The sequence below is a fragment of the Capra hircus genome, chromosome 25 (assembly GCF_001704415.2).
Source record: "Capra hircus breed San Clemente chromosome 25, ASM170441v1, whole genome shotgun sequence".
Taxonomy (NCBI): Eukaryota; Metazoa; Chordata; class Mammalia; order Artiodactyla; family Bovidae; genus Capra; species Capra hircus.
This window is the reverse complement of record NC_030832.1, coordinates 25,950,524-25,975,661: the sequence shown is the minus strand read 5'-3', so window position 1 is coordinate 25,975,661 and position 25,138 is coordinate 25,950,524. Positions and strand designations below refer to the sequence as shown.

General features: G+C 52.3%; 3 protein-coding genes across 5 annotated transcripts; 2 read left to right on the top strand and 1 right to left on the bottom strand.

The window, feature by feature from the left end:
• IL27 (interleukin 27) lies at positions 206-5,706 on the top strand. Its single transcript, XM_005697655.3, has 5 exons — positions 206-417; positions 2,750-2,922; positions 3,007-3,105; positions 4,114-4,272; positions 5,183-5,706. Exons 1-5 carry the CDS (start codon positions 387-389, stop codon positions 5,447-5,449), a joined length of 729 nt encoding a protein of 242 aa, XP_005697712.2. The 5' UTR covers positions 206-386; the 3' UTR covers positions 5,450-5,706.
• Positions 5,574-11,626, bottom strand: APOBR (apolipoprotein B receptor). Its single transcript, XM_005697652.3, has 4 exons — positions 9,939-11,626; positions 6,922-9,600; positions 6,568-6,830; positions 5,574-6,476 (listed from the first exon to the last, which is right to left on the bottom strand). The coding sequence occupies exons 1-4, from the start codon at positions 9,993-9,995 to the stop codon at positions 6,407-6,409; spliced, it is 3,069 nt and encodes a 1,022-aa protein (XP_005697709.2). The 5' UTR covers positions 9,996-11,626; the 3' UTR covers positions 5,574-6,406.
• On the top strand, positions 11,624-23,776 carry CLN3 (CLN3, battenin). Of its 3 annotated transcripts, XM_018040654.1 has the most exons (16): positions 11,624-11,723; positions 11,909-12,000; positions 12,159-12,237; positions 13,725-13,896; positions 15,071-15,142; positions 15,536-15,615; positions 15,717-15,802; positions 16,672-16,744; positions 16,830-16,973; positions 17,910-18,022; positions 19,308-19,354; positions 19,434-19,502; positions 19,597-19,652; positions 19,787-19,880; positions 23,149-23,289; positions 23,397-23,776. In XM_018040654.1, exons 2-16 carry the CDS (start codon positions 11,955-11,957, stop codon positions 23,514-23,516), a joined length of 1,392 nt encoding a protein of 463 aa, XP_017896143.1. In that variant the 5' UTR covers positions 11,624-11,723; positions 11,909-11,954; the 3' UTR covers positions 23,517-23,776. The 3 variants fall into 3 exon arrangements, with proteins under 3 accessions (XP_017896143.1, XP_005697711.2, XP_017896142.1); XM_005697654.3 differs by lacking the exon at positions 11,624-11,723 and having other exon boundaries at positions 11,730-12,000; positions 13,800-13,896; XM_018040653.1 differs by lacking the exon at positions 11,624-11,723 and having other exon boundaries at positions 11,730-12,000.

Sequence of the window (25,138 nt, the reverse complement as noted above, 5' to 3'; positions counted from 1 at the left end):
AATGGACTGTGATGGCACTGGGATGATGGTGACAAAGAGGAGAAACGGGAGAGGGGCTGGAGTCTCTGGGACCTACTAGCAAGCAGAGTGGGGCGGCTCACCCAAGAGTGGGGAAGTAAGGGGATGGCTGGACTGTAGAGTGCAGCAGGGAGTCAGGAGCTGAGATTGACCGAAACCCCAGCTTCCCGCCACCCTCACTGCACCTCCCACCCTCTCTGGGAAGGGAAATTACATTTCCTCATTTTAGCAAGGGGTGGTGATGAGGGAAGACTCGGTGAACACAAAGCCGAAAGTAGAAGCGGGACGGAAAGTGAAACTGGGTGCAGCCCCCAGTATAAGACTCCCCCTGCCTGGGAGATGGCTGTCCAAGGAGGCTGGGCCCCGCCATGGGCCAGACGGCAGGCGACCTTGGCTGGCGTGAGTTTGAGGCCAGGGTTGGGGGCAGAGGGGTGGGGGTTTGGCTGAGACTGGGCAGAGGAGGGGTGAACTTGACCACTGTGGATGGGGGCCAAAGGCTGAGGGGCTACAATGTGGCCAAGACTAAGGAAAGAGGCTGAGCAAGTAACACACACACACACACACACACACACACACACACACGGATATAGGACACAGCTGGCGGTAGGATGGGAATGAGATAGGAATAACTTGGGGAGAAGGGCTGAGGCAGAGGCTGGGGCTGGGCAGAGGGTGGGGCAGGTTGGCTAGCATGAATGAGGGGACAGGAGTAGAAGGGAGGATATTTGGTGAGAGCTGGGCTGAGGATGGGAAGACCTGACTGGCATGAACGGGGAAAACTGGGCAGGCAGTTTGACCAGGATCAGGGCCAGGCAGATAAACTAAGCATTTATTTGGGATGAATGAGCCCCTGCTCAGTCAGCTTGGCTGAGAACTGGGGCTGGCTAGAGGAAGGACAGAAGGAGCAGGGGACTGGGGCCAAGGAGTCAGCAGCCTTACTGGGTCAAGGGTGTGGAGTTTGAAGCTTGGAAGGTAGCTTAAGCTCCAGTGGGTGATTGAAGGACTCAGAGGTGGAACCAGAGCTACAGGCAGAGGAGCCAATGGCAGGGTCAGGGTAGAGACCAAGGGCTGGAAGATGGGGACAGAACCCTCAAAGACCAGGTCCAAACCCCCAGGATTGGCTGCAGAGGGGAAGGAGAAGCCACGGGAAGGGTCTGGGGGCTCCAGAGTCCAAGCAAAAAACAGGGGGTCAGCAGGAAATGGCACAGCTCAGTTCTGGGTGGGCAATATATGGAACTAGAAAGGACCTCACTCTGTCTTAAGTCTCCAGGGTGTCAGAGTGGCCCCCAAGCTACGGAGCCTGAATGCTGGAGATTAGAGACAAGACCCACCATCTCTGGAAGTCCAGGGGGGTAGTGGAAGCACCCAGAAGTTCCCCTTAGTCTTTACTGAGACGACATTTCAAGGAGCAGAGCTCAGGGTTTGAAGATAGAGAACAGATAGGAAAGAGGCAGGGAGAGAAGAGGGAGTCAAGAATAGACTTCGACTTAGTAAGCAGTTTTGCTTTGGGTTTCGAGTAGAGTTGTGCAACTGCCTAGGGATTGCTAGATTTCCTCTCCCTGAAGAAGAAACTGCCCTCTTCCCAGAGCTCCAGCCCCACTGCCCCTCTTCCTTCTTTCCAGGAAATGCAGGGCGGGAGGCACTTGCAGAGATCAGCCCATCTGATCCTCCATTTTACAGATGGGAGCCCAAGGCATAGAGATCAGAGGTGGCTTGCCCAAGGGAAGAACCCAATTGAGAAACAGGGCTGCTGCCTCCCATTCCAGGCCCTCCTCCCTCTCCTGGGACCCCTGATTCTCCCACACTGCAGAGTGATCTACCTGCCTTGGGGGAGGCTGGACCCATCTGTCCTTCTGACTCCCTGGGATAGAGCCTTCAGCATCACCAGCCCTCCCCTGGGGTTCTGGTTCAGGCCATCCAAGCCACCTGTCTAAGCCTGGGGAATCATTGGCAGAATAGACTGTGCCCACTGTGGTGGAGGTGGTGGCCTTCCTCTGAGGTCCCTGGAGGAAGCACTCAGGCTCTGCATTTGGGCCAATCTGGATGCCAGTCCTGGTCCACTCACCCTGTGGCAGGTCACCCTCCCTGAGCCTCACTTTCCCCATCCGCAAAATAGGGAGAATAATAGCACCCAGCCTGCCTCACACCCTTGTGCAGTTTGTGCACTGAGGAAGACACTTGGCCAAGGGAGTTAGTGGCGATCCAGATGCAGCCCGAGATTTGCTTCAAAAGTGGGCACTCTGCGCCAGGCTGTGTGTTCCTGGGGAAGGGGCATTTTCCTTTCATTGTACAGAGAGGCATGCGTGCGTGCATGCGTGCCAAGTCACTTCAGTTGTGTCCGACTCTGTGCGATGCTATGGGCTGCGGCCCATCAGGCTCCTCTGTCCGTGGGATTCTGCAGGCAGAAATACTGGAGTGGGTTGCCATGCCCTCCTCCAGGGGATCTTCCCAACCCAGGGAATGAATGCGAGTCTCTCACGTCTCCTGCATTGGCAGGCGGTTATTACCACTTGCGCCACATGGGAAGCCCACAAAAGATGCCATATGGTGTCTCAATAGCTCATTAGTGGTTTTGAGGGGTCAGTGGAATGACACATAGTGCGTGCCTGTAGCACAGGCTCAGAGAAGGCATGGTCCCTTCCTTCCTTCGCCCAAGTTCTCCCCCAGCTTGCCCCAAGTTCTCCCCCAGCTTGCCCCTCATCTTGTCCACTCCCCTCCCCCATCTCTCCAGGGCTCAGCCTTTTGCTGCTCTTCTTGCTTCTGGCTCGAGCTGGTGTCTGGGGATTCCCAAGGCCCCCAGGGAGGCCCCCCCTGAGCCTGCAGGAGTTGCAGAGGGAGTTCAAGGTCAGCCTGCATCTCGCCAAGAAGTTGCTCTCTGTGGTTCGGGTCCAGGCTCATCACTTTGTGAGTTTCCCTAATGCAGCTGGCTCTGGGGATGGGAAGATCCCTAACCCCCTTGGGCCCCCACTTAGAGATCTTGTCCCATAGGCTGAATCTCACCTGCCAGGAGTGAACCTCGACCTCTTGCCCCTGGGAGAGCAGCTCCCCAACGTTTCCACGACCTTCCAGGCCTGGCGTGGCCTCTCTGTGAGTGGGGGACTGGCGGGGTGGGGCAGGCAAACTGGCAGTAAGGCTGGTCTGGGTCCATGGAGATAAAGTCCACTGAATTGAAGATGGGTTTGGGGATAAATTGAAGCAGAGTGTCTGGATGAGGCTGGATAAGTCATTGAGTATAAAGATGACGCTGGAATAAAGAAATGGCATTAGGAAGAAGGTAAGAATGAAGCTGAGCAAGGACAGAGGCCGGGACGGGAATAGAATGGGATTGGAGATAGAGATTAGTAGGGAGGAGGCATGCAGTTGGTATGAGGAGTGAGAATGGTGAGAGGTTAGGAAAGGGAAGAGGTCGGAGATGAGTGAAAATGAAGTGGGGGACAGAGAAGGAGTGAGGATTGCTGGTGATGCTGGGACTGGAATGGGGGTGGGTAGAGCTGGAGATGGGATGGAGACACGGTGACAGCGAGGCTGGACACATGGAATAAGATAAGAATGGGATGAGATAGGATAAGAATGGGAATAAGGATGGGAAAGAAGATGGAGACAGAATAAAAACAATGAGGAGATGGAGCTGGGATGGGATGGTAGAGAGGGAACGGAATGGGGCTGCGGGTAGAGACTGACAGGAGGATGGAGATGCGGTTACGGGTTAGAGATGAGTCTGGGCATAAGACTGAAAATGAGGTTGGCAAAGGAGATAGGATAGAGATCAGAGACTGGTGATGAGTACAAGAAAGAAGTACGGATGGAGTTGGGGTTAAGGATGAGAATAGACATGGAGGGACTTCCCTGGTGGTCCAGTGGTTACAACTCCATGCTTGCACTGCAGGGGGCGTAGGTTCACTCCCTGATTGGGGAACTAAGATCCCGCATGCATGGTGTGGCCAAAGAAAAAAGCTCTACCAAGAATAGATTTGGTGATGGAATGGATGGAGACTGGAGTTGTGTTGGGGATGGGACCCAGAGAGAGATCAGACGGGTTGCAAGTGGATCCTTGGCCTGCAGGCCTTTCCTGATGCCTTCCCTCCCCTGCCACAGGACCCAGAACGACTCTGCTTCCTCTCCCTGACACTTCGTCCCTTCCATACCCTGTTGGGAGGGCTGGGGAGACAGGAGTTCTGGACCAGTTCGGAGAGGATGCAACTGCAGGCCACGAGGTTGGATCTCCGAGATTTGCAGCAGCATCTCCACTTCCAGGTAGAGTGTCCATCCACCCTCCTCCACCCCCAGAGACCAACACACACAACTAAGCTGGCTCCTTTTTTTTTTTTTTTTGGTAACTTTTTCTTTTATTTTTCATTGGCTCCCTTTTAAAACACTCCCCCTGCCCAGACATAGGGTGTCTGGAAGGAGATGCTGTGTGTGTGTGTGTGAGTGTGTATGTGTAGGCAAACGAGGCCCTGGCTCTGCTCCCTGAATCTTTGCCTTCTGTTGGGGTCTTGGTCTTAAATGAGAGAAGCTAGGACAGCACCTAGCATCAGCAGGTCCTGCAGCCAATTAGGTTCCCTTTTCTCTCTTCCTCTGACATCACCAGATTTTCTTGAACATTTCAAAGGGAAATAGGAATTTTATCCTTAATAAAATAGAAAAGGAAGACAGCATAAAAACTAACCAGATCACCTTTATGCCCATTTCTGATCCTAAGATGACTCTTGAGAGAGGAGCTTCCAGTTCCCTGGTGGCCTAATGAGACTCCTACTAAGCCTCTCAGGACTCCAGACTTTCATTCCTGGGGACCAAGTTCAATCCCTGGTCGGGGAACATCCTTAAACCCTGAGCCACACCAAAAGAAAAAAAAGAGAGAGAGAGAGAGAGGAACTTCCAGAACCCCCAATCCCCAGGGTAATCCTGGGTGAGTGACAGCCTGCTCTGTGAGCACCATCTTGCCTTGTGACTTCCAATTTTTTTTTTTTTTGAACCAAAAAAAGAATCAGGCAGTTCACATGAAACCATGACATCATGGAAGATGTGAAGTAGGGGTTGTCCAGGGAAATCTTAACCTTGTGGTCTCTGATGTCACTCTATACCATGGGGCACAGAAAGAGATAAGGTTTCACTTGGGGTCCCAGGCTGGCCATTCTCTGACCCCCTGGGCCTCTCCTTGCAGGTGCTGGCTGCAGGATTCGACCTTCCTGAAGAGCACGAGAATGAGGAGGAAAAAGGACTGCTCCCAGGGGCTCTGGGCACCCCCTTGCAGATATCTGCCCAGGTATCCTGGTCCCGGTTTCTCTACACTTACCGGTTGCTACACTCCTTGGAACTTGTCTTGTCTCGGACCGTGCGGGACTTGCTGCTGCTCTCCCGGGCCGGGAACTCAGTCCAGGCCTTGGGGTTCCCCACGCCCAGCTCCAGCCCTGATGGAGTGACCTCTTAGCTGAACCCATTAAGGACTTGAGGACTGGAGTCTGGGCCATCAGACAGCCTCCAGCTCATTTGCCTTAGACAAGGCACGAACGACCCCATCCCAAACCCTACCCAATAACTTAAGGCCCCTCCAGTCCTTGTCAGATATTTATTTCTTAGATATTTATTTATTGTTTAGAAAAATGAAGGTTTATTTATTGTTTTGGGGGTCTGCTAGTCATCCTCAGACTAGGCCACCATGCTGTCTAATAAAGCACTCCCACCCTCTCTCTGCCTTGGTTTCTTTCCAGAGAAGGGGTGCCTGACACCGAGGGGCCCTGGCGCAGAGGCTGCAGCTTTTGGCCACCCTGGACTCCTCTCTGCTCCTCCATTTTGAGGGTTTCTGGCCCACCTTCTCCCACTCTGGTTTGTTCAGCTGATGGTTGCCATAGTAACCAGCAGAGTTCCTGGACTCAGCTTCCATTCTGGAAGTTCCAGGCAGCGGGCATGCTTTCCTTTGATTGCAAATGGAGCTCCACAGTCCCTCCTGACCCTTCCCTCCAGGCTGGCTTCAACCTCAGAGGTTTGTGTTCCTCTTCCACAGCGCCGAGGGCCTGGTCAGGGACAGGGTTGGGGAGAGCAAAGAGTGAGTGCTGTCCAAGAGGGAAGGCTGTGGGGAGAACTGTCTCTGTCTTCACTCGGTCATCCGAGCAGCTGAGATACATTTAGGAGGCAGGCAAGGCAGGCCCTCAGAGACAGGCAACCCCAGCAGGGCAGGGGTCCATCAGCCACACTGGAGAGGCAGACTCCTTAAGTTCACAGTTCTCACTGGCAACCGGTTCTGTCTGCTCCACGGTGACACACGCAGGCCCGGGGGTTTGAAAAGGACGTGCCCAATGCGACAGGGGAAGTCAGGCTGAGCAGGGTTCAACCCAGCCGTCCCAGCAAGCCTTGCTTGGCGCCTGGCTCCCGGGGCCTTAAATCCCAGTCACTGGGGCTTTGGCTGGCCCAGGCGGGCTCGCAGTTCCTGCATCATGCCTGGGTGTGCCAGGCCAAACCTGCAGATGGAAGACAGGCCATGGGGAGCTGGCCTTCAGGTGCTGTCAGCCTCTTCCCCAGGCCAGCCGGGTCACCCCACCCTGTGCTCACCCCTGTCCCAAGGGACTTCTCCTGGCCGGCAGTGGAGTCCCTTCAGGCCTGGGGGGCGTTGGCTCCGGCGGCTGCTCTGGCTGGATTCTCTGCTCTGGGGCTGATGGCTCCTCCTCAGGTGGAGGGCTGGGAGACCCCTCGGGTGGCTCAGGGACCGGGGTCCGTCGGAAAGAGGGCCGGGAGCGGCGCTGCGAGGAGCTGCGGGACAGGAATACTCGGCTCCTCGAGACAGAGACGTCCAGGCGGGACCCGGGGAGCAGGGCCTATAGGGAAGAGGGGACAGGGTACCACGGGGCCAGCTACAGCTTTGGGATTTTGCTCTGTCCCGCCCTGGACCCTACCGGGAGCGCTCACCTCACCCCACCTGCTGTGAGCATCCTGTCCAGGGCTCCCGTCAGCCTCCCCTTGTGGTCCAGGCCCAGCCTCCGCAGGGTCCTCATTGGTTGACTGGTCCTCCTGGCCTTGGACACCCTCCAGGCCTTGGACACCCTCCAGGCCTTCTGGATCAGTCTCCGCGGCCTCTGCTTTCTGGCCTCCAGTCACCCCAGCATCCTCCACGTCAAGGGGCCTTTGTGTTTTTCCCTCCTCAGGGTGCTGGTTCCCACTCTGTGCCTCACCCCTCTGCCCCTGCTCCCTCGCTCGCCATGCCCCAGCCTCTCCTTCCCACAGTGCCTGCCCTCCCAGGAGGTCCTCTGCCCTCAGCGCCTGCGAGCCCAAGGGAAAGTCATCCACCCCACAGATTCCTTCTGCCCCTGCTGATTCCCCTAGTCCCACTGGCTCTCCCTCTGGCTCACTCTCCAGGGCAGCCTCAGGAGCCTCTGCTTGGCTACCTCGGCCAGGCACCTCCTCCTCGGCTGAGCCCTCCAGGCCAAACTCCTGCCCCTCTCTCTTCTCTCCCTCTGCAGCCTCCACCAGCTCCGCACCTCTGTGAGCTTCCTCTCTCCCTTCCAAATCCCAGCCTCTCCCAAAGGCATCCCCAGCCTCTCTTTTGGGCCCTTCCCCAGGCCCAAGGGCCCCTCCTTCCAAAGCTGCCTTATCCTCCACCATCTGGACAGCCAAAGAATCTGCCTCCGGGCCCTCGCTGCTCTGGGTGCTCATAGCCTCTGCCTCCAGCCTCCAGCCGCTCCTGGAGGCTCTGTCCTCCCCACAGGGCCCAGCGGCCTCTACCTCCTCCTCCTGGGTTTCTCTGGTGTCCAACTCTCCCAGGAACTGGCTGGTCCCTACTTCTGCCCCAAGCCTTCTGCCCTGCTCCTGGTTCTCTGCTCCCGGGGCCTCCCCCTCCTCTGCTCCATGCCAGGCTTCCTTTGCTTTCATCCACTCCCCACCTGCCTCTGGGATCGCTGGCCGTGCCAACTCTCGGCCTCCTGCAGCCTCCACCACCGATGCCTGGCCTCTTGTAGCCTCCTCCTCCCCCTCTTCAGCATCTCCTTTTTCCTCCTGGGCATCATCTCTCTCCACATCCTTTCTTCTGTTTTCCCAGGCTTCGGCCACAGAGCTGTTAGGCTTCACATGCCCCACGTGCCTGGGACATTCCTGCTGGCTCCTCCTTGTCTCCTCTCTGCCTGGGGCTAGAATGCTCCGGAGCTCTTCTTTACCCACTGGCCCTTCCTCGAGTTGCTCTGTTGTGGTCTGGGGGCCTCCCATCAGCTCAGGTTCTTGGCCTTCAGTGACCTTGTGCTCAAGGCCACCCCACTCCCCCTCCAATGCTTCATCCCCGGTCTGAGTCTCTTCCTCCCCGCTCCCCCCATTGAACTGCTGGGGCCTGGCCTCTGGGGTTGCCTCTAAGTCAACATCCCCTTTAGCCTCATTGGCTACTTTGTTCTGGGGCAGCTCAGCCTCTGCGGCCAAGCAACTCTCCTTCCTCTGCTCCTCAGCCTCATCTGTTTGTACTACCTCCTTGAGACTGGCTTGACCAGCCTTGACCTCTGAGTCTTGCCTCCCCACGGCCTCTTCCTCAGCCTGATCTGCTTGGCCCTCAAAGCCCTCCCTTACCTCCCCCACTGACCTCAGACTTTCCTCAGCCTCCCTCCCTGCTGCCTGGCCTTTGGCTTCTTCTTCCACTCTCCCGGTTCCTAGGACCTGGGTCCGTTCAGGGAACAGGCTTGCTTCGGTCTCTCTATTCTCATCCACCTCCTCCTCCTGGTCTCTCTTAGAGGTCTCCTCTAGGGCCCAGACTCTCCCAGTACCCTCTGGGATCCTTTCTCCTGGAACTGCCCCATATTCTGTCTCCTCAACTCCTGGGAGGTCAGCCTCCTCCTTGCCCAAGGCTTCCCCATCCTCAGATTCTGCCCCTGGCTCCTGGGTCCCCTGTGCCCTTGTGCTTCGGCCACACCTGACCACTGCCACCGCTTCTTCCCTCCCAGCCCCTTTGGCCCCAGGGCCCTGGATCTCCGCTGCGGCTGCCTCACTTACGACCTGCTCTGATTCCTTGCCATCCCCTGCCACCTTGTGCCCATCAGCACCGGCCTTCCCCTCAGGCTCCTTGTGCCAGGCCCACTCTGACTCCACCCCTCCCACCACCACTGGCTCTGCGGCCCTGACCTCTTCCTCCTCCCATTCCCGTGTTCTCGGTGTCTCCTCTCTCTTCACTTCCTGCTCATCATGCTCCTGGCTCTCCAGAGCTTGGCTCCTCCTATCTTGACCAGCCTCAGACCCTGCCTCAGACTTCTTTCTGGTCTCCAAGGGGACACCTGAATCCTGGCATCTGATGGCTTTGGCTGCCTCCCAGTCCTCAGTGTCCTGCCTCTCAGCTTGAGACCCACGGGAGCTGCCTTCTCCCCCACCCCAGGTCTGTTGTGTAGCTGAGCTTTCCTCCCAGCATCTTCCAGTCTCTCCAGGCTGTCTCAGCCCTCCATTCTCCTTGCTTTGACTGCCTCCAAGATCCTCCAGGGCCTCCTGGGCTTCCTCTTCCACCTTCCCCAGGGGCCTTCCTGCAGCCACCTCCCTCGATTCCTCAGCTGCACATGCCTCCTTCCTCTCTACAGTGGGGACTTCATCTCCTATAAGGTAGGAAACAAAGGTGCTGAGAGACTCCTAGGGAAAAAGAGAGGGAGATAAAAGGCATTAAGGGGAGGCCCAGCCCTTTCCCTGGGGGCCCTGGACCAGAGGAACTCAGGAAAAGAAAGAGGGGTTCTAGGATCTGGGGGAAGGAGGAGGACAGGACCTGCAGAAGGAGTAGGAAAGGGCCCAAATGAGAGGTCTGTGGATGTGTTTGTGGGGGTTGGGGGATTGAAATCCAGAGAAGATTGGGCTAACAGGCTGCGTGATCCTGGGGAAGGAATCTGGGTTTGAGGAGAGACTCAAAGGGAGAAAGGAAGGTGAGGCCCTAGAGAGCAGGGTGAAAGTCTCCAGCATCTCTATGCCCCTCTCACCAGTGCCCCCCTCAAGGCCTGATGCAGCCCAGGGAGATGTAGCCGGAGGAAATCCATCCTGTCTGTCTCTGTGTGTCCAGAAAACCGATAATGACTGTCCCCACCCACTGAACCAGTCTTCCCCACTGCCCAAGACACTTCCTCTTCCCCTGTCTCTTCCTGACGTATCCCCACCCCAAGCCCTGCCCACAGCTGCTTCCAGCGCAGGTTGGGAAATAGGTATCTATCACATAAGGGACTTGGATGTGCATTTGGAACTAGAGGGTAAGGGAGGAAGACCAAAAGGGAAAAGTGGGAGCCGGAGATCTCAGAATTGGGGTCTGCTGAGGCAGTTTGGGGCAACTGCAGCTCAAGTGACTCAGGTCTTGTATTTACACCTCGGCCATTTCCGTCTCCCCTCAAAGCCACAGCGTCTCTGTGAGAGGAAGCTGGGGTTTGTGGTTCCTGTTTTGCCTGGGGACAAAGAGTAGGAGTGAGCAGGGGGCTGGTAAGAGCTCTGGTTTCTCATTTCAGGGTCATTAATGCTTCCCCTAGAGGAAGAAAGAGCTGGATTGGTGGCTCCAATGCCCATTTGCTCATCTGTAGTCATTCTTGCAAAACGAAACTTGGCTACACTTTGTATTGTGGTTATTCACGTCTACCTCCCACCTTCCTTTGAGTTCCTTGAAGGTGGAGGCCATGTATGACATGTTGCTGAATTTCTAGAGCCCAGTATGGGTAGTAGGATCCTGTTTTTCATTGGTTGAGTGATCTGGGAAGCATACCATAGGGGGTACCTTTCAAACAGCAAGTCTGAAGGCCTGGTGGGGAGGAAGAGCTGGGAGAGGTGGGCACTGACTGTTGGAAGCCCACAAGAGAGATTAGCAGGGGAAGGACGTGATGAAGAAAACACAGGATGCTGCTTTACCACCTAGAGGAAGGTAAGAGAATAATTGCTCCTTATTTGGGACTACGTCAAATGATTTTAACCTACACCTCTTCCTCTATTCCCTCCCAGAGCCTCACTTTCCAAATTTTCAATGAGAGGAACTAGATGAGATCGCAGACTCAGAATCTCCAGCCTTAGAATCATTTGGTCTAATCACCCTTAATGCAGGCAGGAATCTGCAGCCAGCTGAGCCAGCAACCCTGTCCCTGGTGCTCTATTTCTTAATGCCGAGTTTCTAAAGTCACCTTTAGGTCTGATGTTGTACAATCATCAGTAACCTTCCTTTTTTGTTTTCTCATCTGCAAAACTAGGGTTGAACTACCTTGGTTCTAACATAAATTAAGAAAAGAGTTCTCTTAACTCTTGGATACTGCCAAGAGATAATTCATGACATCTTATTAGGTGGGTGCTATCTTTACTTACAGTTTCTAAAGCAATCTAAAGGCAACAGATAGGAATAAGAATGATGTGATGCGGCTGCCTTTGTTGTCAGCCAGAAACAGTCTTGGGTAGCTGTGTGGCCATATTTGTTTCTGGCAGTTGCAGGCCGTGAGAGAAGCTGAAGCCGTTGGTAGCCATGACTAGTGCTGGCACGACGTTCAAGGCCTTGGGCGCTGCTACCTAACATCATGGCTCTTGTTGCTTATCCTATCCACACCAGTTTTAAACCGGTGGTTCCCGGGTTCTCCCAGCCTCTATCTCTCCTACGCCCCGGAGTTGGGAAGGTCTAAAACGAAGGCAGAGAGAAGACCCGGAAGTGGTGAGGACCTTGAAGCACGTGATGAGGGACCCACCGGTGCGGTCACGTGACTGTCTGTTTAAGGGTGCGGGTGCGAAATGTTCAGCTGCTCTTAAAGGTACAGGCTGCAGGGCCCCCTGCTTTAGAGAGGACGGGGGCAGAGTCCGATAACCGGGGGTGGTAGGGCGTGCGAGGGCGGGAGATGGAGCCTCGGGTTAGGGTCGTGGCTCGCCGGGCGTGAATGCAGCGGAGGACTCGGAGCTGGGACGGCAATGGGGCGTTGATCCCTCTTACCTGTCTCAGACCCTCATCCGTCCCATTGGAGCCAACTTTACCAGAACTTGATGCCATGGGAGGCTGTGCGGGCTCGCCGCGGCGCCTTTCGGATTCCGAGGGTGAGTATAGCCGCCGACCCTCACGGGATTGACTTCCTCTGTCCTCGCGACGTACCTGACAGGCTCGGGCGCTGGTCGTCCCCGGGAGAATATCCGTGGGACCATCGTGCACCTGAGACTGGGGTGGGGGTCATGCCCTCTTTTTCTCCCCCTTTCAGGGGAGGAGACAGACCCGGCACCTCGGCCTCCGCTGCAAGACAGTCAGGGCGCCCATTGGAAGAACGCGGTGGGCTTCTGGTGAGTGGCCTGAATAAGTAAAAAGCGGGTGGGAAGAGTTGAGTTTCAGAAAAGGAGCTGAATTCACAAAATATTTTTATTGTTTGTTGTGTTGGTCGCTAAGTCGAGATTCTTTTGCAACCCAGTGAATTGTAACCTGCCAGGCAGGCTCCTTTGCCAGCAGGATTTTCCAGCAAGAATGCTGGAGTGATTTGCCATTTGCTTTTCCAGGAGATCTTTCCCACCGAGGGGTGGAAGCGACATTTCCTGCCGTGGCAGGCAGATTCTTTACCACTGAGCCACCAGGGAAGTTTTTTTTTTTGCCCTGAGGTCCGCTGTAAATTTTCCACGTTTCACTCATTCACTTTCACCTTTTGGTCCATTCCGCATATCACCTGGAGGGTTATTTTCTTTTTGTTTTTACTGCAATGAACTCAGCCTTTAAATTTGTAAATACTTGTATTTTTAAAAAGAAAACTGTAAGTCACTATTCTGAATGGAAAGCCAGTATTTTCTTAATGCATTTTTGAATAAATGCATCACTACTTTAAAAAGTCATCTGTCTACCTCCTGAAATCATTGAAACACTGAGGCTTGGGAAATAATTTTAGCACTAATTTAAACATCAAGGGAGCTTCCCTGGTGGCTCAGCAGTACAGAATCCACCTGCCAAGCAGGAGAACCAGGTTCAGTCCCTGGGTTGGGAAGATCCCCTGGAGAAGGAAATGGCAACCCACCCCAGTATCCTTACCTGGAAAATCCCATGGACAGAGAAGCCAAGCAGGCTACAGTCCATGGTGTCACAAAGAGTCGGACATGACTTGGTGATGTTTACAACAGCAGCAACAAGCATCAAGGACTTGGGTAGCAGATTGGGTTGGAAGTGAGGCTTCTCTCTCTGAGCCTCAGTTTCTCAGCAGTAAAATGGGAGGAGCAGCAGTACCACTTCGTAGGCTTGTGAAAAGGACACATGAAATTCTATTGCTGTGCCCTGTTCCCTACCCATCACTGACAGCAGCTGTGGGAGATGAGAGTAAGTGAACAAGATCCTTCATAGATCATAAAGGGTGTTATCTTGTTTTGATCTCTACATCACTCTGTGAGATAGTCAGCAGGGAAATTTGTATCCCCATTTTACACATGACTCAACTCAGGCCGCTCAAGTGGAAGTGGCAGACTTGGGACCTGAACATAGTCCTTTGGGTTTCAAGCCCCCAGGATCTTTCTACTGTACCACAGTTGGAGACAGTGGATCCGTGGATGAGAAATGCCCCAGGGACTGAGTCATGGTGGGAGCTTGGAGGAGAGAATCATCAAGGATGACTTCCTTCTCTTCCTGGGAGAGGTCTTGGAGATTAGATGTGAACCTAAATTTGTCATCTCGAGGCCTATATTTTGAACCCTCCCACTCCATGGGGATGTGGTCTGAAGACAGAGGAAAAAGAAGGCATGGGAAGGTGGGAGGTGTGGTGCTGGGACGGTGGATAGATTGTAGTCCTAAATAGAAGTTATGATCTATTCTCTTTTGTCACTTGTATCTCAATAAAACTGGGGGTGGGGGGAATCTGTCCTGCTCACTCCAGGCTCTTGGGCCTCTGCAACAACTTCTCTTACGTGGTGATGCTCAGCGCTGCCCACGACATCCTTAGTCACCAGAGAACAGCTGGGAATCAGAGCCATGTAAGTGACCCTCTCTACCACCACCACCAGTCGCTGTGGGAAGAGGAGGGACTCACCTTGGGCAGAGACCCACTTGAAACACTCGTGGAATGGGATGACTAAGAGGTGGGGCAAGATGGCTAAAGTTTCCAGACCTCAGAGCAGTAAGGGCCTTTAAGAATCAATTGGTATGGGCTTCCCCGGTGGCTCTGTGGTAAAGAATCTGCCTGCCAGTGCAGGAGACAAGGGTTCAGTCCCTGATCTGAGAAGATCCCACGTGCCGCAGAGCAAATAAGCCCATGAGCCACAGCCGTTGAGCCTGTGCTCTGGAGCCCGGGAGCCGCAACTATGGAGCCTGTGGGCTGCCGCTCCTGAATCCTGAGTGCCCTAGAGCCCCTGCTCTGCAACAGAGGGGCTACCATAGTGAGAAGCCTGTCCACTGCAACTGGAGAGTAGCCCCCACTTGCCACAACTAGAGAAAAGACTGCAACAATGAAGACCCAGCACAGCCAAAAATGGATAAAATTTAAAGCTTTTTTTAGAAAAGAATCAATTGGTTCTTGCAAACCAATTGCAAACTCAAATGTTGGCTGGATGGAACTATGGTCTAAAGCATGGTTTTTTAACCCCAGCATTATTGTTGACATTTGGGGCTGGATAATTCTTTGTTGGGTGATTTTCCTATGCATCATACAATGTTTAACAGCATCTCCGGCCTCTACCCACTGGACACTAATAGAATGTCCCTCACCCTCCAGTTGGTGACAACCAAGAATGTCTCCAGACATGGCCAAATGTTCTCTGGAGGGTATAATCACCTTTGGTTGAGAACTTCTTGTCTATCATGAGCTGGAGGAGGCAGGCCTAGGAGGAGCAGCTACCACCTTGCAGGTCCAACAGGGAATTTGGTCCAAGAGCAAATTTTTCTGGAACCTAGGTTTTTAAAATGAAAGTTCCCAAGTGTGTTACCCAAATAAAGTCTGTTTACAGGGCCCTCTTTGGCATGTCGACCGTTAATTTGAGACTCCCGTGGAAACCCCCTCCCCATTGTGCCCATAGAGAAAGTGAGCTCTCAAGAGGCCAGGGATGACCCAAGGACATCCTTCCAAGTCAGAGCAGAGCTGGGAATGGAACCAGGCCTTGTTTGTCTGCCCTCCTGCCTCCCTGGGTGAAAAACTTTCTTCTCTCTCATCAGGTGGACCCAGACCCAACGCCCACCTCCCACAATAGCTCATCTCGATTTGACTGCAACCCTGTCTCCACAGCAGTGAGTACCCATCTGCTCCTTCCCTTCCCCTTCTTTTGGGTCCATAGATCCCACCCACTTAGAACCCAGCGCCCATGATTCTAATCATTAAGGCTGTCATCTACTGAGCACTTCCTGTGTGCAGCAGGAGTTAGCTTATTGAATCCATATAACAGTCCTGTGAATTAGGCTCTATAATTATCTCCATTTTCTAAATAAACTGAAACTCAGAGAATGTGAATACTGAACACATAGCTCAGGAGCGGCAGAGCTGGGACTGGGATCCAGACCTGTGTGATATCAGAACCTGTGTTTGTAGCCCATCTAATCGGGTTTCTGTCTTTTCCCTGGCCACTGGGTTGGGAGGCTTGTCCCTGGGAAGGTCTGGGGTCTCATTTGATTCTCTGATCCCAGGCGGTGCTTCTGGCTGACATCCTTCCCACCCTCATCATCAAATTGCTGGCTCCTCTTGGCCTTCATCTGCTGCCCTACAGGTCTGGGTGTGGGTGGTGGGAGGAAAGGCAGGTGGGGTCTGTGAGTGGGGAGGCGGGGAGGGCTGGGGAGCTGACCATCCCCATCTCCCACCTCCCTTCAGCCCCCGGGTGCTCACCAGTGGGATCTGTGCTGCAGGAAGCTTCCTCCTAGTTGCCTTTTCTCATTCGGTGACGATCAGCCTGTGTGGTGAGTGGGAGGTTTTATGTCAAGTTGGGGGTTCAAAGGATCCACAACAGACAGGGTAGTCTTCCCAACTTCCCAGAGGAGAGAAATCATTTTTTGTAACCCTCAGACACCTGCTAAGACTGTCATGGTAGGAGATGGGAGATGAGGTCAATCTGGAGGGATAGGTAGGGGAGATGGGAGAAAATGGACTGAATAGATGGAGATCAAGATGAGCAGTCACCAAGAGTTTGTGATGGAGGTGGAGGAGGCATCAAGGACAGGGAATTCTTGGGAATTCCCTGGTGGTCCAGTGGTTAGGACTCAGCGCTTTCATTGCTGTGGCCCAGGTTGGAAAACTGGTTGGGGAACTAAGATCCTGCAAGCTGCGCGCCCAGCCAAAACAAACAAAAAGAATGAGTTCTTGCTCTTGGTTTGATAGCTGGGTGGGTGGAGGGTGCCATTCCCTATGAGGGGACGTACAAGCAAGGGGCTTGGTTCCACTTCACATCTGGAGCCCAGCCTATCCAAGGGAGCTGTTTTTATTTATTTGATTGTTGGCTGCGTTGGGTCTTCCTTGCAGCAAGAGGGCTTTCTCTAGTTTGCGGCATGTGAGGTCTTCTCTAGCTGTGGCTCAATGTTCTCTTGTTGCGGAGCATGAAGTTAGTTGCCCGGCATCATGTGGGATGTTAGGTCCCCGACCAGGGATTGAACTCACATCCCCTACACTGGAAGGCAGATTCTTAACCACTGGATCACCAGGGAAGTCCCAGGAGATGTCTTTTCAGCCCCTCCGTGTGGCTGCAGAGGAGGCTGCGGCCACACCTGCTTAGGGAATCGGGGCTGTCGGGGAAAGGCTGGCTGTAGCCACTGCCATGCTTGCTCCCCCCCAGGTGTGGTCTTGGCTAGCATCTCTTCAGGTCTGGGGGAAGTCACCTTCCTCTCGCTCACTGCCTTCTACCCCAGGTAAGCAGGCAGAGCGGGGAGTGGGGGGCGGGGGTCCCGCTGCTGGCTTTGGTCCTGCCTAGTGCTACTGTGTTCTCCTTCTCAGGGCCGTGATCTCCTGCTGGTCCTCAGGTACTGGGGGAGCAGGGCTGCTAGGGGCGCTGTCTTACCTGGGCCTCACCCAGGCTGGCCTCTCTCCCCAGCACACCCTGCTGTCCATGCTGGGCATCCCCACCCTACTGCTGGCCAGGTAAGCAGCCGGGATTCAAGGAGCGAGAACTTGACCGTGATCCTGATCTTCAGATCCCTACAGCCAAGTGGGAGGATGTGGCATCTCTGACAGGCCTGGGTTTGGATTCTGGAGCCTGCTCCTTGTTAGCTGTGTTACATGGGACAAGTTGCTTTACGTCTCTGACCCTCAGTTTTCCCATAGGTGGATTCTGTTCATTTTGTGTGTGTTTCCATGTGTGTTAGGAAAACATTTTCATTGGTCAATCAATCCTGTGATTTCACAGAAGATTGCTTAGGACCAGGCCATGTAGAAAAAGGGAATCAATTGAAAGGGAAAGAGTAAAAAATATGATATACAGGAGGGATATGGACATGGCGAATATCATGAAGGCAAAACATAAGTGACCGAACTTTGGGAAGTTCTGAAGTGCTCATCCAGAGTACAGGATGAGCACATCATAAATGGAAGCTGGAGCGATTATTGGGATTTCCCTGGTGGCTCAGTGCTAAAGAATCCACCTGCCAACGCAGGAAACTCGGGTTCGATCCCTGGGTGGGGAAGATCCCCTGGAGAAGGAAATGGCAACCCACTCCAGTATCCTTGCCTGAGAAATCCCATGGACAGAGGAGCCTGGCGGGCTGCAGTCTATGGTGTCACAGAGTCTGAGACGACTTAGTGACTAAACAAGAGTGATTATTAGGAAAATAACAAGCAGGCAGAACTGACAGGCTAGTTGTGAGCAGAGAGTCAAAACGAGGGCCTGTGGATTAGAAACAACCAGGATATACATTTCAGCTCCAGAGGAAGAAGCTTTTTTGCACAGTTGGAGGCTCTCTGGCCGGGTTTGAGGTGTCTCGGAGGAGAGGAGGAATGATGGGGGCTATCCTGGGAGGGGGGCAGCCTTTACAGCCCAACAGAGGCTCTTCAATCTTCCTTCATTCTGTCCATTTCTAGCTATTTCTTGTTGCTCACATCTCCTGGGCCTCAGGATCCCAGAGGGGAAGAGGATTCAGACACAGCAGCTCGGCAGCCCCTGATTAACAATGAGGCCTCAGAGTCGAAGCCGGGTAGGAGACTCAGGAGCTCCTCAGAGCGGTGGTCACTTTCTCTTTCTGGGTTTCAGTCTCTCTGTGGGGAATTTGGAGGGGACGTGGATGGGCATGTCAGTTATGGTGAGAGCCAATCACATTCATCGGAGAAGGAAATGGCAGCCCACTCCAGTACTCTTGCCTGGAAACTCCCGTGGATGGAGGAGCCTGGTAGGCTGCAGTCCATGGGGTCGAGAAGAGTCGGACATGACCGAGCGACTTCACTTTCACTTTTCACTTTTATGCATTGGAGAAGGAAATGGCAACCCACTCCAGTGTTCTTGCCTGGAGAATCCCAGGGACGGGGGAGCCTGGTGGACTGCCATCTATGGGGTCTCACAGAGTCGGACACAACTGAAGCGACTTAGCAGCAGCAGCAGCAATCGCATTCATCTCTTCAAGAAACACTCATCTTTGGGACTTCCTTGGCAGTCCAGTGGTTCAGACTCTGCGCTTCCAATGCAAGGGGAATGGATTCAGTCCCTAGTCAGGGAACTAAGTTTCCATATGCCGTGCAGTACGGCCAAAAAAAAAAAACTATCAAATACTACGTATTGTATCATTTGTAAACAAACAACCAGGTCAGAAACTCATTTTCACATGTTGTTGATAAGTATTAGAAGAGCATGACAGAGTGATGTGCTCGGAAATGACATGGTGGAAAGGAGAGGGGTTCTACTTAGAGAAGGTGCTCATCGAAGGCTTTTTGAGGACATCTCATTGGGCTGAAATATGAAAGACAAGGAGTCAGTTCTGTGTACATTGGGGTGAATAGGTTCCAGGCAGAGGGACCAGCAAGTGTTAAGGCCCTGTGGTGGGAATGAGCTTGGATGTTCAAAGAAACAGAAAGAGGGGCCCAGTGTGGCTGGGGGCAGGGCCCTGTATACCACCATCAAGCTGTAAGCTATACAGGGACCTCCCTGATGGTCCAGTGGTTAAGACTCTGCTTTCCAATGCAAGGGGCACAGGTTCAATCCCTGGTCAGGGAATTAAGATCCCACATGCTGAATCATGTGGCCAAAAAAAAAAAAAAAAAAGGCTATACAGGAGTCATGAAAAAGTCTTTTATCTGGTTACTTTTTTTTAAATCATGGTAATACCCATACCATGAAGTTTGCCCATTTAACCATATTGAATTGTACAGTCCAGTGGCCTGTGTGCATTCACATTGTAGTATTGGCTGGTTGATTCCTGCGCACCAGCACCCCTTTTTCTGAGTCAAGGTGCTGACCTCACCTGCCCTTCTCTCCCTGCTGCCCTGCAGGCTCTGGCTCACCCCTCTCCCTTCAGGAAAGGTGGACCGTGTTTAAGGTACAGACGGTAGCTGTGGCGTGTCCCCCGCGGCCAGCGTTCATCACCCGCCTCCCGCTCATGTCTCCTGACTTTCCAGGGCCTGTTGCACTACATCATCCCCTTGGTGCTGGTTTACTTTGCTGAGTATTTCATCAACCAGGGACTTGTGAGTGAGGGCTGCCAGGAGGGGTGTGGGAATGATGATGGAGGTGGGGACCCACATGGCCTTGTCCATCTCCTCTGTCTGCTCTTTGCTGCAGTTTGAACTCCTCTTCTTCCGGAACACGTTCCTGACTCATGCTGAGCAGTACCGCTGGTGAGAAGAGTTGGGGTGTGTGGCAGGACCGGCAGGGGGCTGGGGGCGCCCCTTGATGATGACTGGGGTTGGGAGGGGCTGCCCTGCCGAGGAGACACCAGAGGGGCTTCCTCCTTCTCTGCGCCTCATCGAAGGTACCAGATGCTGTACCAGGCCGGCGTCTTTGCCTCCCGCTCCTCCCTCCGCTGCTGTCCCATCCGCCACACATGGGTCCTGGCCTTGCTGCAGGTACTGAGCCCCTGGCCCTCACTTTCCTCCTCCCTTGGCTCCCAGCTTCCCCAGGGTCCATCATTTCCTTCCCTCAGCAGGGGTTACTGATCACATCGCATCATGTTTTAATCATGGGGAATGGAAGCCAGCAGGGGTCGGTGTAAGATGCATAGCCTCAGGTGCTCAGCAAGCCCCGGTGCAGATCCCAGCTTCTATACTCAGTAGCTGTGGGATTTAGGGCAGGTCTCTGAACTAATCTTGAACCTCAGTTTCCTCATCTGTAAACTGGGCATGGTTGTAAGAAATGGAAATGTGAAGCATGAAAGAATGAGAGTGTGTATCATGTCTTAATCAGTTAGGTGACTATTTACCCAAGCCTCATGCAAAGAGACAGACTTTCAAAGAATGTTTCTAACAATCAGAAAACGTCCTGTTCTTTTATCCTGGGTGGTTAACTACCTAGAACCAGTGACTTTGTGAGTAAAGCAGGTTATTTATCTCAAGACTGGTGAGCAAATTCATGGCAAAGGTCAAGTAAGTGATTAAGCTTTAAATGAGCAAAAACACCTTTCTGTACAACAATTTTAATGAAAGGAGTTTTACGTAACCAGCAATCATGTTTGGTTGTCATGCAATTAAAGCCACTGAAGGTAACTAATAAACCTTCAACTTTTTTTTATAGAAGAAAACATGATTTTAACCATTCATATCTTTTTATTTGTTCCTAAATGTCAGAGTTCTTGGTCAAACAAAAGTAAGTCCTTATTGTGTGCTCAGCCACTCAGTCATGTCCAGCTGTTTGCAATCCCGTGGTCTGTAGCCTGCCAGTTTGCTCTGTCCAGGGGATTTTTTTTCCAGGCAAGAGTACTGGAGCGAGTTGCCATTTCCTTCTCCAGGGGATCTTCCAAAACCCAGTGATTAAATCCACATCTCCTGCTTGGCAGACGGATTCTTTACCACTGAGCCATCAGGGAAGCCCGAAACAAGTGGTTGGCAACCTCCAAATTATTTTAATATCCCTCTGGATCATGCTCTTGGGAACAGAAAGAAAGAAAGTGAAGTTGCTCAGTTGTGTCTGACTCTTTGAGACCCCATGGACTGTAGCCTGCCAGACTCTTCCGTCCATGGAATTTTCCAGGCAAGGATACTGGAGTGGGTTGCCATTTCCTTCTCCAGGAGATCTTCCCTACCTAGGGATTGAACCTGGGTCTCCGCAGGCAGACTCTTTACTGTCTGAGCCACCAGGGAAGCCCAGAAGGGCATATAAAAAGGTGACCTTTAAAATAAATCTCACAAAGGTCCATCTAGTCAAAGTTATGGTTTTTCCAGTAGTCATTTATGGATGTGAGAGTTGGACTATAAAGAAAAGTGAAAGTGAAGTCGCTCAGTCGTGTCCGACTCTTTGCGACCCCATGGACTGTAGCCTATCAGGCTCCACGGGGGATTTTCCAGGCAAGAGTTCTGGAGTGGATTGGCATTTCCTTCTCCAGGGGATCTTCCCAACTCAGGAATCGAACCCAGGTCTCCCGCATTGCAGGCAGACGCTTTACCGTCTGAGCTACCAGGGAAGCCCACTATAAAGAAAGCTGAGCACTAAAGAATTGATGCTTTTGAACTGTGATGGTGGAGAAGACTCTTGAGAGTCCCTTGAACTGCAAGGAGATCCAATGAGTTCATCCTAGAGGAAATCAGTCCTGAATATTCGTTGGAAGGACTGATGCTGAAGCTGAAACTCCAAAGCTTTGGTCACCTGATGCGAATAACTGATTCACTGGAAAAGACCCTGATGCTGGGAAAGATTGAAGGCTGGAGGAGAAGGAGAAGACAGAGGATGAGATGGTTGGATGGCATCACTGATGCGATGGACATGAGATCGAGTAGGCTCTGGGAGTTGGTGATGGACACGGAAGCCTGGTGTGCTGCAGTCCATGGGGTTTCAAAGAGTTGGACACGACTGAGCTGCTGAACTTAGAGGAAAGTCCTTTGCCCTTTTTAATAATTTTAACTCACTTCTATGATAACAAGGTACAGCATTAGAATAGATTATACTTTAATGTTAAGTCAACTGCATGCAAATATCCTCTCAGTTTCTCCTTATTTATTTAAACTACTGCCAGCCCAGGGCTTTGTACTTGCCAAGTTCCAAATTGTATCAGTTCTTAACTCAGGAATCTTCATTAGATGCCACTGAAATGGGTCACTTATGATTTTCGCTATAATTTAAGCAAGGCCACTTCATAGAATTGTTTGATTCCATTACAGATAGCATCTGGCCCCAATGAGCCAGGTGAATGTGTCTATAGTTTTTCTGGGATGACCTTGGTATTACTATGGTATGCTCTTTTAGATGCAGATCCCTGAGCCCACGTCTGGCTTCCTGAATTAGAACCTCTGAGGGCAAGGCCTGTGTAGGTAACAAGACTCACAGGTGATCTGTATGTATTGGCTTGGCCAAAAAGTTCGTTCGGGTTTCCCATGCCATCATGGGGAAAACCTCAAATGAACTTTTTGGCCAACCCAATACATTAAGCATGTGAACCACTGGGGTGGCCTACAGACTGGGGAGGCAAACTTATGTCCCACTGGGTCAGAAGGATGCCTTGAAGGACTAGGACACGGAGGAAGGGACCTACACCCTTGAGTGGGGTCAGCAAGCCGAACATCCAAGCCCCGGTTTCTCAATCTCAGCTTTATTGGCATTTTGGGCCTGGATGGTTCTTTGTTGTTAGGCTGCTCTGGGAGCCATAGGATGTTGAGCAGCATCCCTGGCCTCTGCCTACTCCATGCCCGTAGCACCCTTCCTCCCCAGGTGTAACAACCAGGAACATGTCTGGATGTTGCCGCATGTCCCATAGGCAGCAGAGTCATGCCTAGTTGAGAGCCTCTGGTCTCACTTAGCATCTGGTTGGTAAAATCAAGGGGAGGGGAGACCTGTCCACTCAGGGAGCCTTTGGGAGGAGGAATGAAATCATGGGAGTGAGAGTGGCCTTGATCCAAGCTGAGCCGTGAACAGTGGTGACTAGGAGAGTCCAAGTAGGGGACTGCAGGCTAGCATCCCAGATGGTGGGAGAGACACGGGCACGGGGAGGAGGGGAGGAGACCCCCAGGGTCCAGGCTGCTGGGAAGCGGTAGGGAGGCCTCCCCCAGATCCCAGGGTCTGGTAGGCCAGCTGGGTGTTGGAATTTGGTCCCCGCCTGTCAGCCCTCACTTTCATCACAGGACGGCACCTCCCTTCTTGCCCTCCTCTGGTCCTCGGTTCACCCCTCCCCTCTCCCTGCACCCATAGTGCCTCAACCTGGCATTCCTGCTGGTGGACGTGTGGCTGAGCTTCCTGCCGAGCATCTACCTCATCTTCCTGATCATTGTGTTTGAGGGGCTCCTAGGGGGTGCGGCCTACGTGAACACCTTTCACAACATTGCCCTAGAGGTCAGCACCAGCTGGGCGAGGGCTGTGGGTGGGTGGCCTCTCTGGGAAAAGTCCCAAGCAGGGGTGTTGAGGACTGAAGCCTTACCTTTGCTCCCCACCCTCCCCAGACCAGCGATGAGCACCGGGAATTTGCCATGGCAACTGCCTGTATCTCCGACACCTTGGGGATCTCACTTTCAGGGCTCCTGGCCCTGCCTCTGCATGACTTCCTCTGCCAACTCACCTGACATTCTGACTCCTCGGGACATAGGACACGCTGACCAGGGACTCTACTGATAGGTGGGCAGGTTGGACTGACCCCGTGCCTACCCAGATCCCATCTGTGAGATCTATCCCCAGCCTTCCCTACATGGCTGGAGTGTAGAAAAGTGCTGAGGCCCCATTCCCCTTGGATGGAGGGGCAGCAGTTTTTCTACCACTACCAAGCTGGTTTCGGGAAATTTCTTGCCATTAGGCCCTCGGAATAAATGCCTGTTTTATCAGTTGACTCTTGTGTGCCATTTTTCTCTGAACACATTTCCTGGGACTTCCCTGGTAGTCCAGTGGTTAAGACTTCACCTTCCAATGCAAGGGTTAGGGGTTCGATCCCTGGTCAGGGAGGTAAGATCCCACAAGCCTCTTGGGCAAAAAACTAAAACATAAAACAGGAGCAATATTGTAACAAATTCAATAAAGGCTTTAAAAAACAAAAACATTTTCTTCTGTTTATAAAAATGATAAGTTCACTATGGAATATATAAGGAAAGTGTAAAGGAAGTACTTCAGCAAATTGTCTAGTCTTTGAGGCTTTGTTTGTTAATTCCTTTATTCATTTACTCATTCATTCACTGTGTGGGACAATCTATATACCTTTTTTTTCTGCCAACATGTAAGTTTCCAAACCTACAGAGGCTGAAAGAACTTGGACAATGAGTACTATTGTGTGCACCACCTGGCTTCTACAATGGATGTTTTGCTGTTCGCTTTGTCATGTAGCCAACCTTCCATGCACATCTAACCTTTCCTTAGTTCAACTTATTTTTGTGATGTATTTCAAAGAGGGTGACTACAAACCACCTCCCTCTGAATGCTTCAACAGGCACAGTTTTACCTAGAATCCAGTCTTGTTTACAGTCCTTTTTCAAGGTATTACTTATATACAGTAAAATGCACAAATCTGTTACATATTTTCAAAGTAACTGAGGTTGACTTTGCAGTATTTCCCACCCTTCATTATTACCGTCTCTACCATATTTGCTATACCTGGGCATAACAATATTAAGATTTTTCATTGAAGCAGTTAACTTTTAATAAAATTTGGTTATTTTAAAGGGAAACAATGTTACTATTAAAATCATGAGTTTGGAATGCTAGTTATATATATTTTTTTCAAGAACGTGTTAAAATATATAGCTACTGGGATGTAAAATGAACATTCAGGTACCCTCTGAGACTACCCCCATCTCTATCAGTGATATTTTTGGCCCACATTCAGGGAAAATGAGGACTTGGTGGTTGACAGGATGGGCTTTGGAGGTGGAGAAACCTGGTTTCTATCTGCTATCCAGTAGTTCTAAAATCTTAAACGCAAATCTCTTCATCTCTCTGAACCTCAATCTCTTGATGTGTCAAATGTTAATAAGACCAACAGATCATAAGGTAGTTGTGGAGATTACATGGGCCCCTGGGAAAGCGTGGCACTCAGTTAATGTTGGCTTAGATCACGTGGTTTGACTACCTTTCATCTTATTTCAGTGGTTTTCAAACTTTAGTGTGCACCATGTCGTTCAGTCCTCAGTGTCGGACTCTTCGCGACCCCATGGACTGCAGCACGCCAGGCCTCTCTGTCCCTCACTATCTCCCAGAGTTT

Bases quoted from the DNA above. Each gene is read 5' to 3' on its own strand.
- IL27 (XM_005697655.3), top strand. From the start codon at position 387: ATGGGCCAGACGGCAGGCGACCTTGGCTGGC. The intron at 418-2,749 runs GTGAGTTTGAGG...CCATCTCTCCAG, and splicing joins GGCAGGCGACCTTGGCTGGC to GGCTCAGCCTTTTGCTGCTC. The intron at 3,106-4,113 runs GTGAGTGGGGGA...CCCCTGCCACAG, and splicing joins AGGCCTGGCGTGGCCTCTCT to GACCCAGAACGACTCTGCTT.
- APOBR (XM_005697652.3), bottom strand. From the start codon at position 9,995: ATGGATTTCCTCCGGCTACATCTCCCTGGGCTGCATCAGGCCTTGAGG. The intron at 6,831-6,921 runs GTGAGCGCTCCC...TCTTCCCTATAG, and splicing joins CTCACAGCAGGTGGGGTGAG to GCCCTGCTCCCCGGGTCCCG. The intron at 6,477-6,567 runs GTGAGCACAGGG...TTCCATCTGCAG, and splicing joins AGAAGTCCCTTGGGACAGGG to GTTTGGCCTGGCACACCCAG.
- CLN3 (XM_018040653.1), top strand. From the start codon at position 11,847: ATGCAGCGGAGGACTCGGAGCTGGGACGGCAATGGGGCGTTGATCCCT. The intron at 12,238-13,724 runs GTGAGTGGCCTG...CCTAAATAGAAG, and splicing joins AAGAACGCGGTGGGCTTCTG to TTATGATCTATTCTCTTTTG. The intron at 18,023-19,307 runs GTAGGAGACTCA...GCTGCCCTGCAG, and splicing joins GGCCTCAGAGTCGAAGCCGG to GCTCTGGCTCACCCCTCTCC.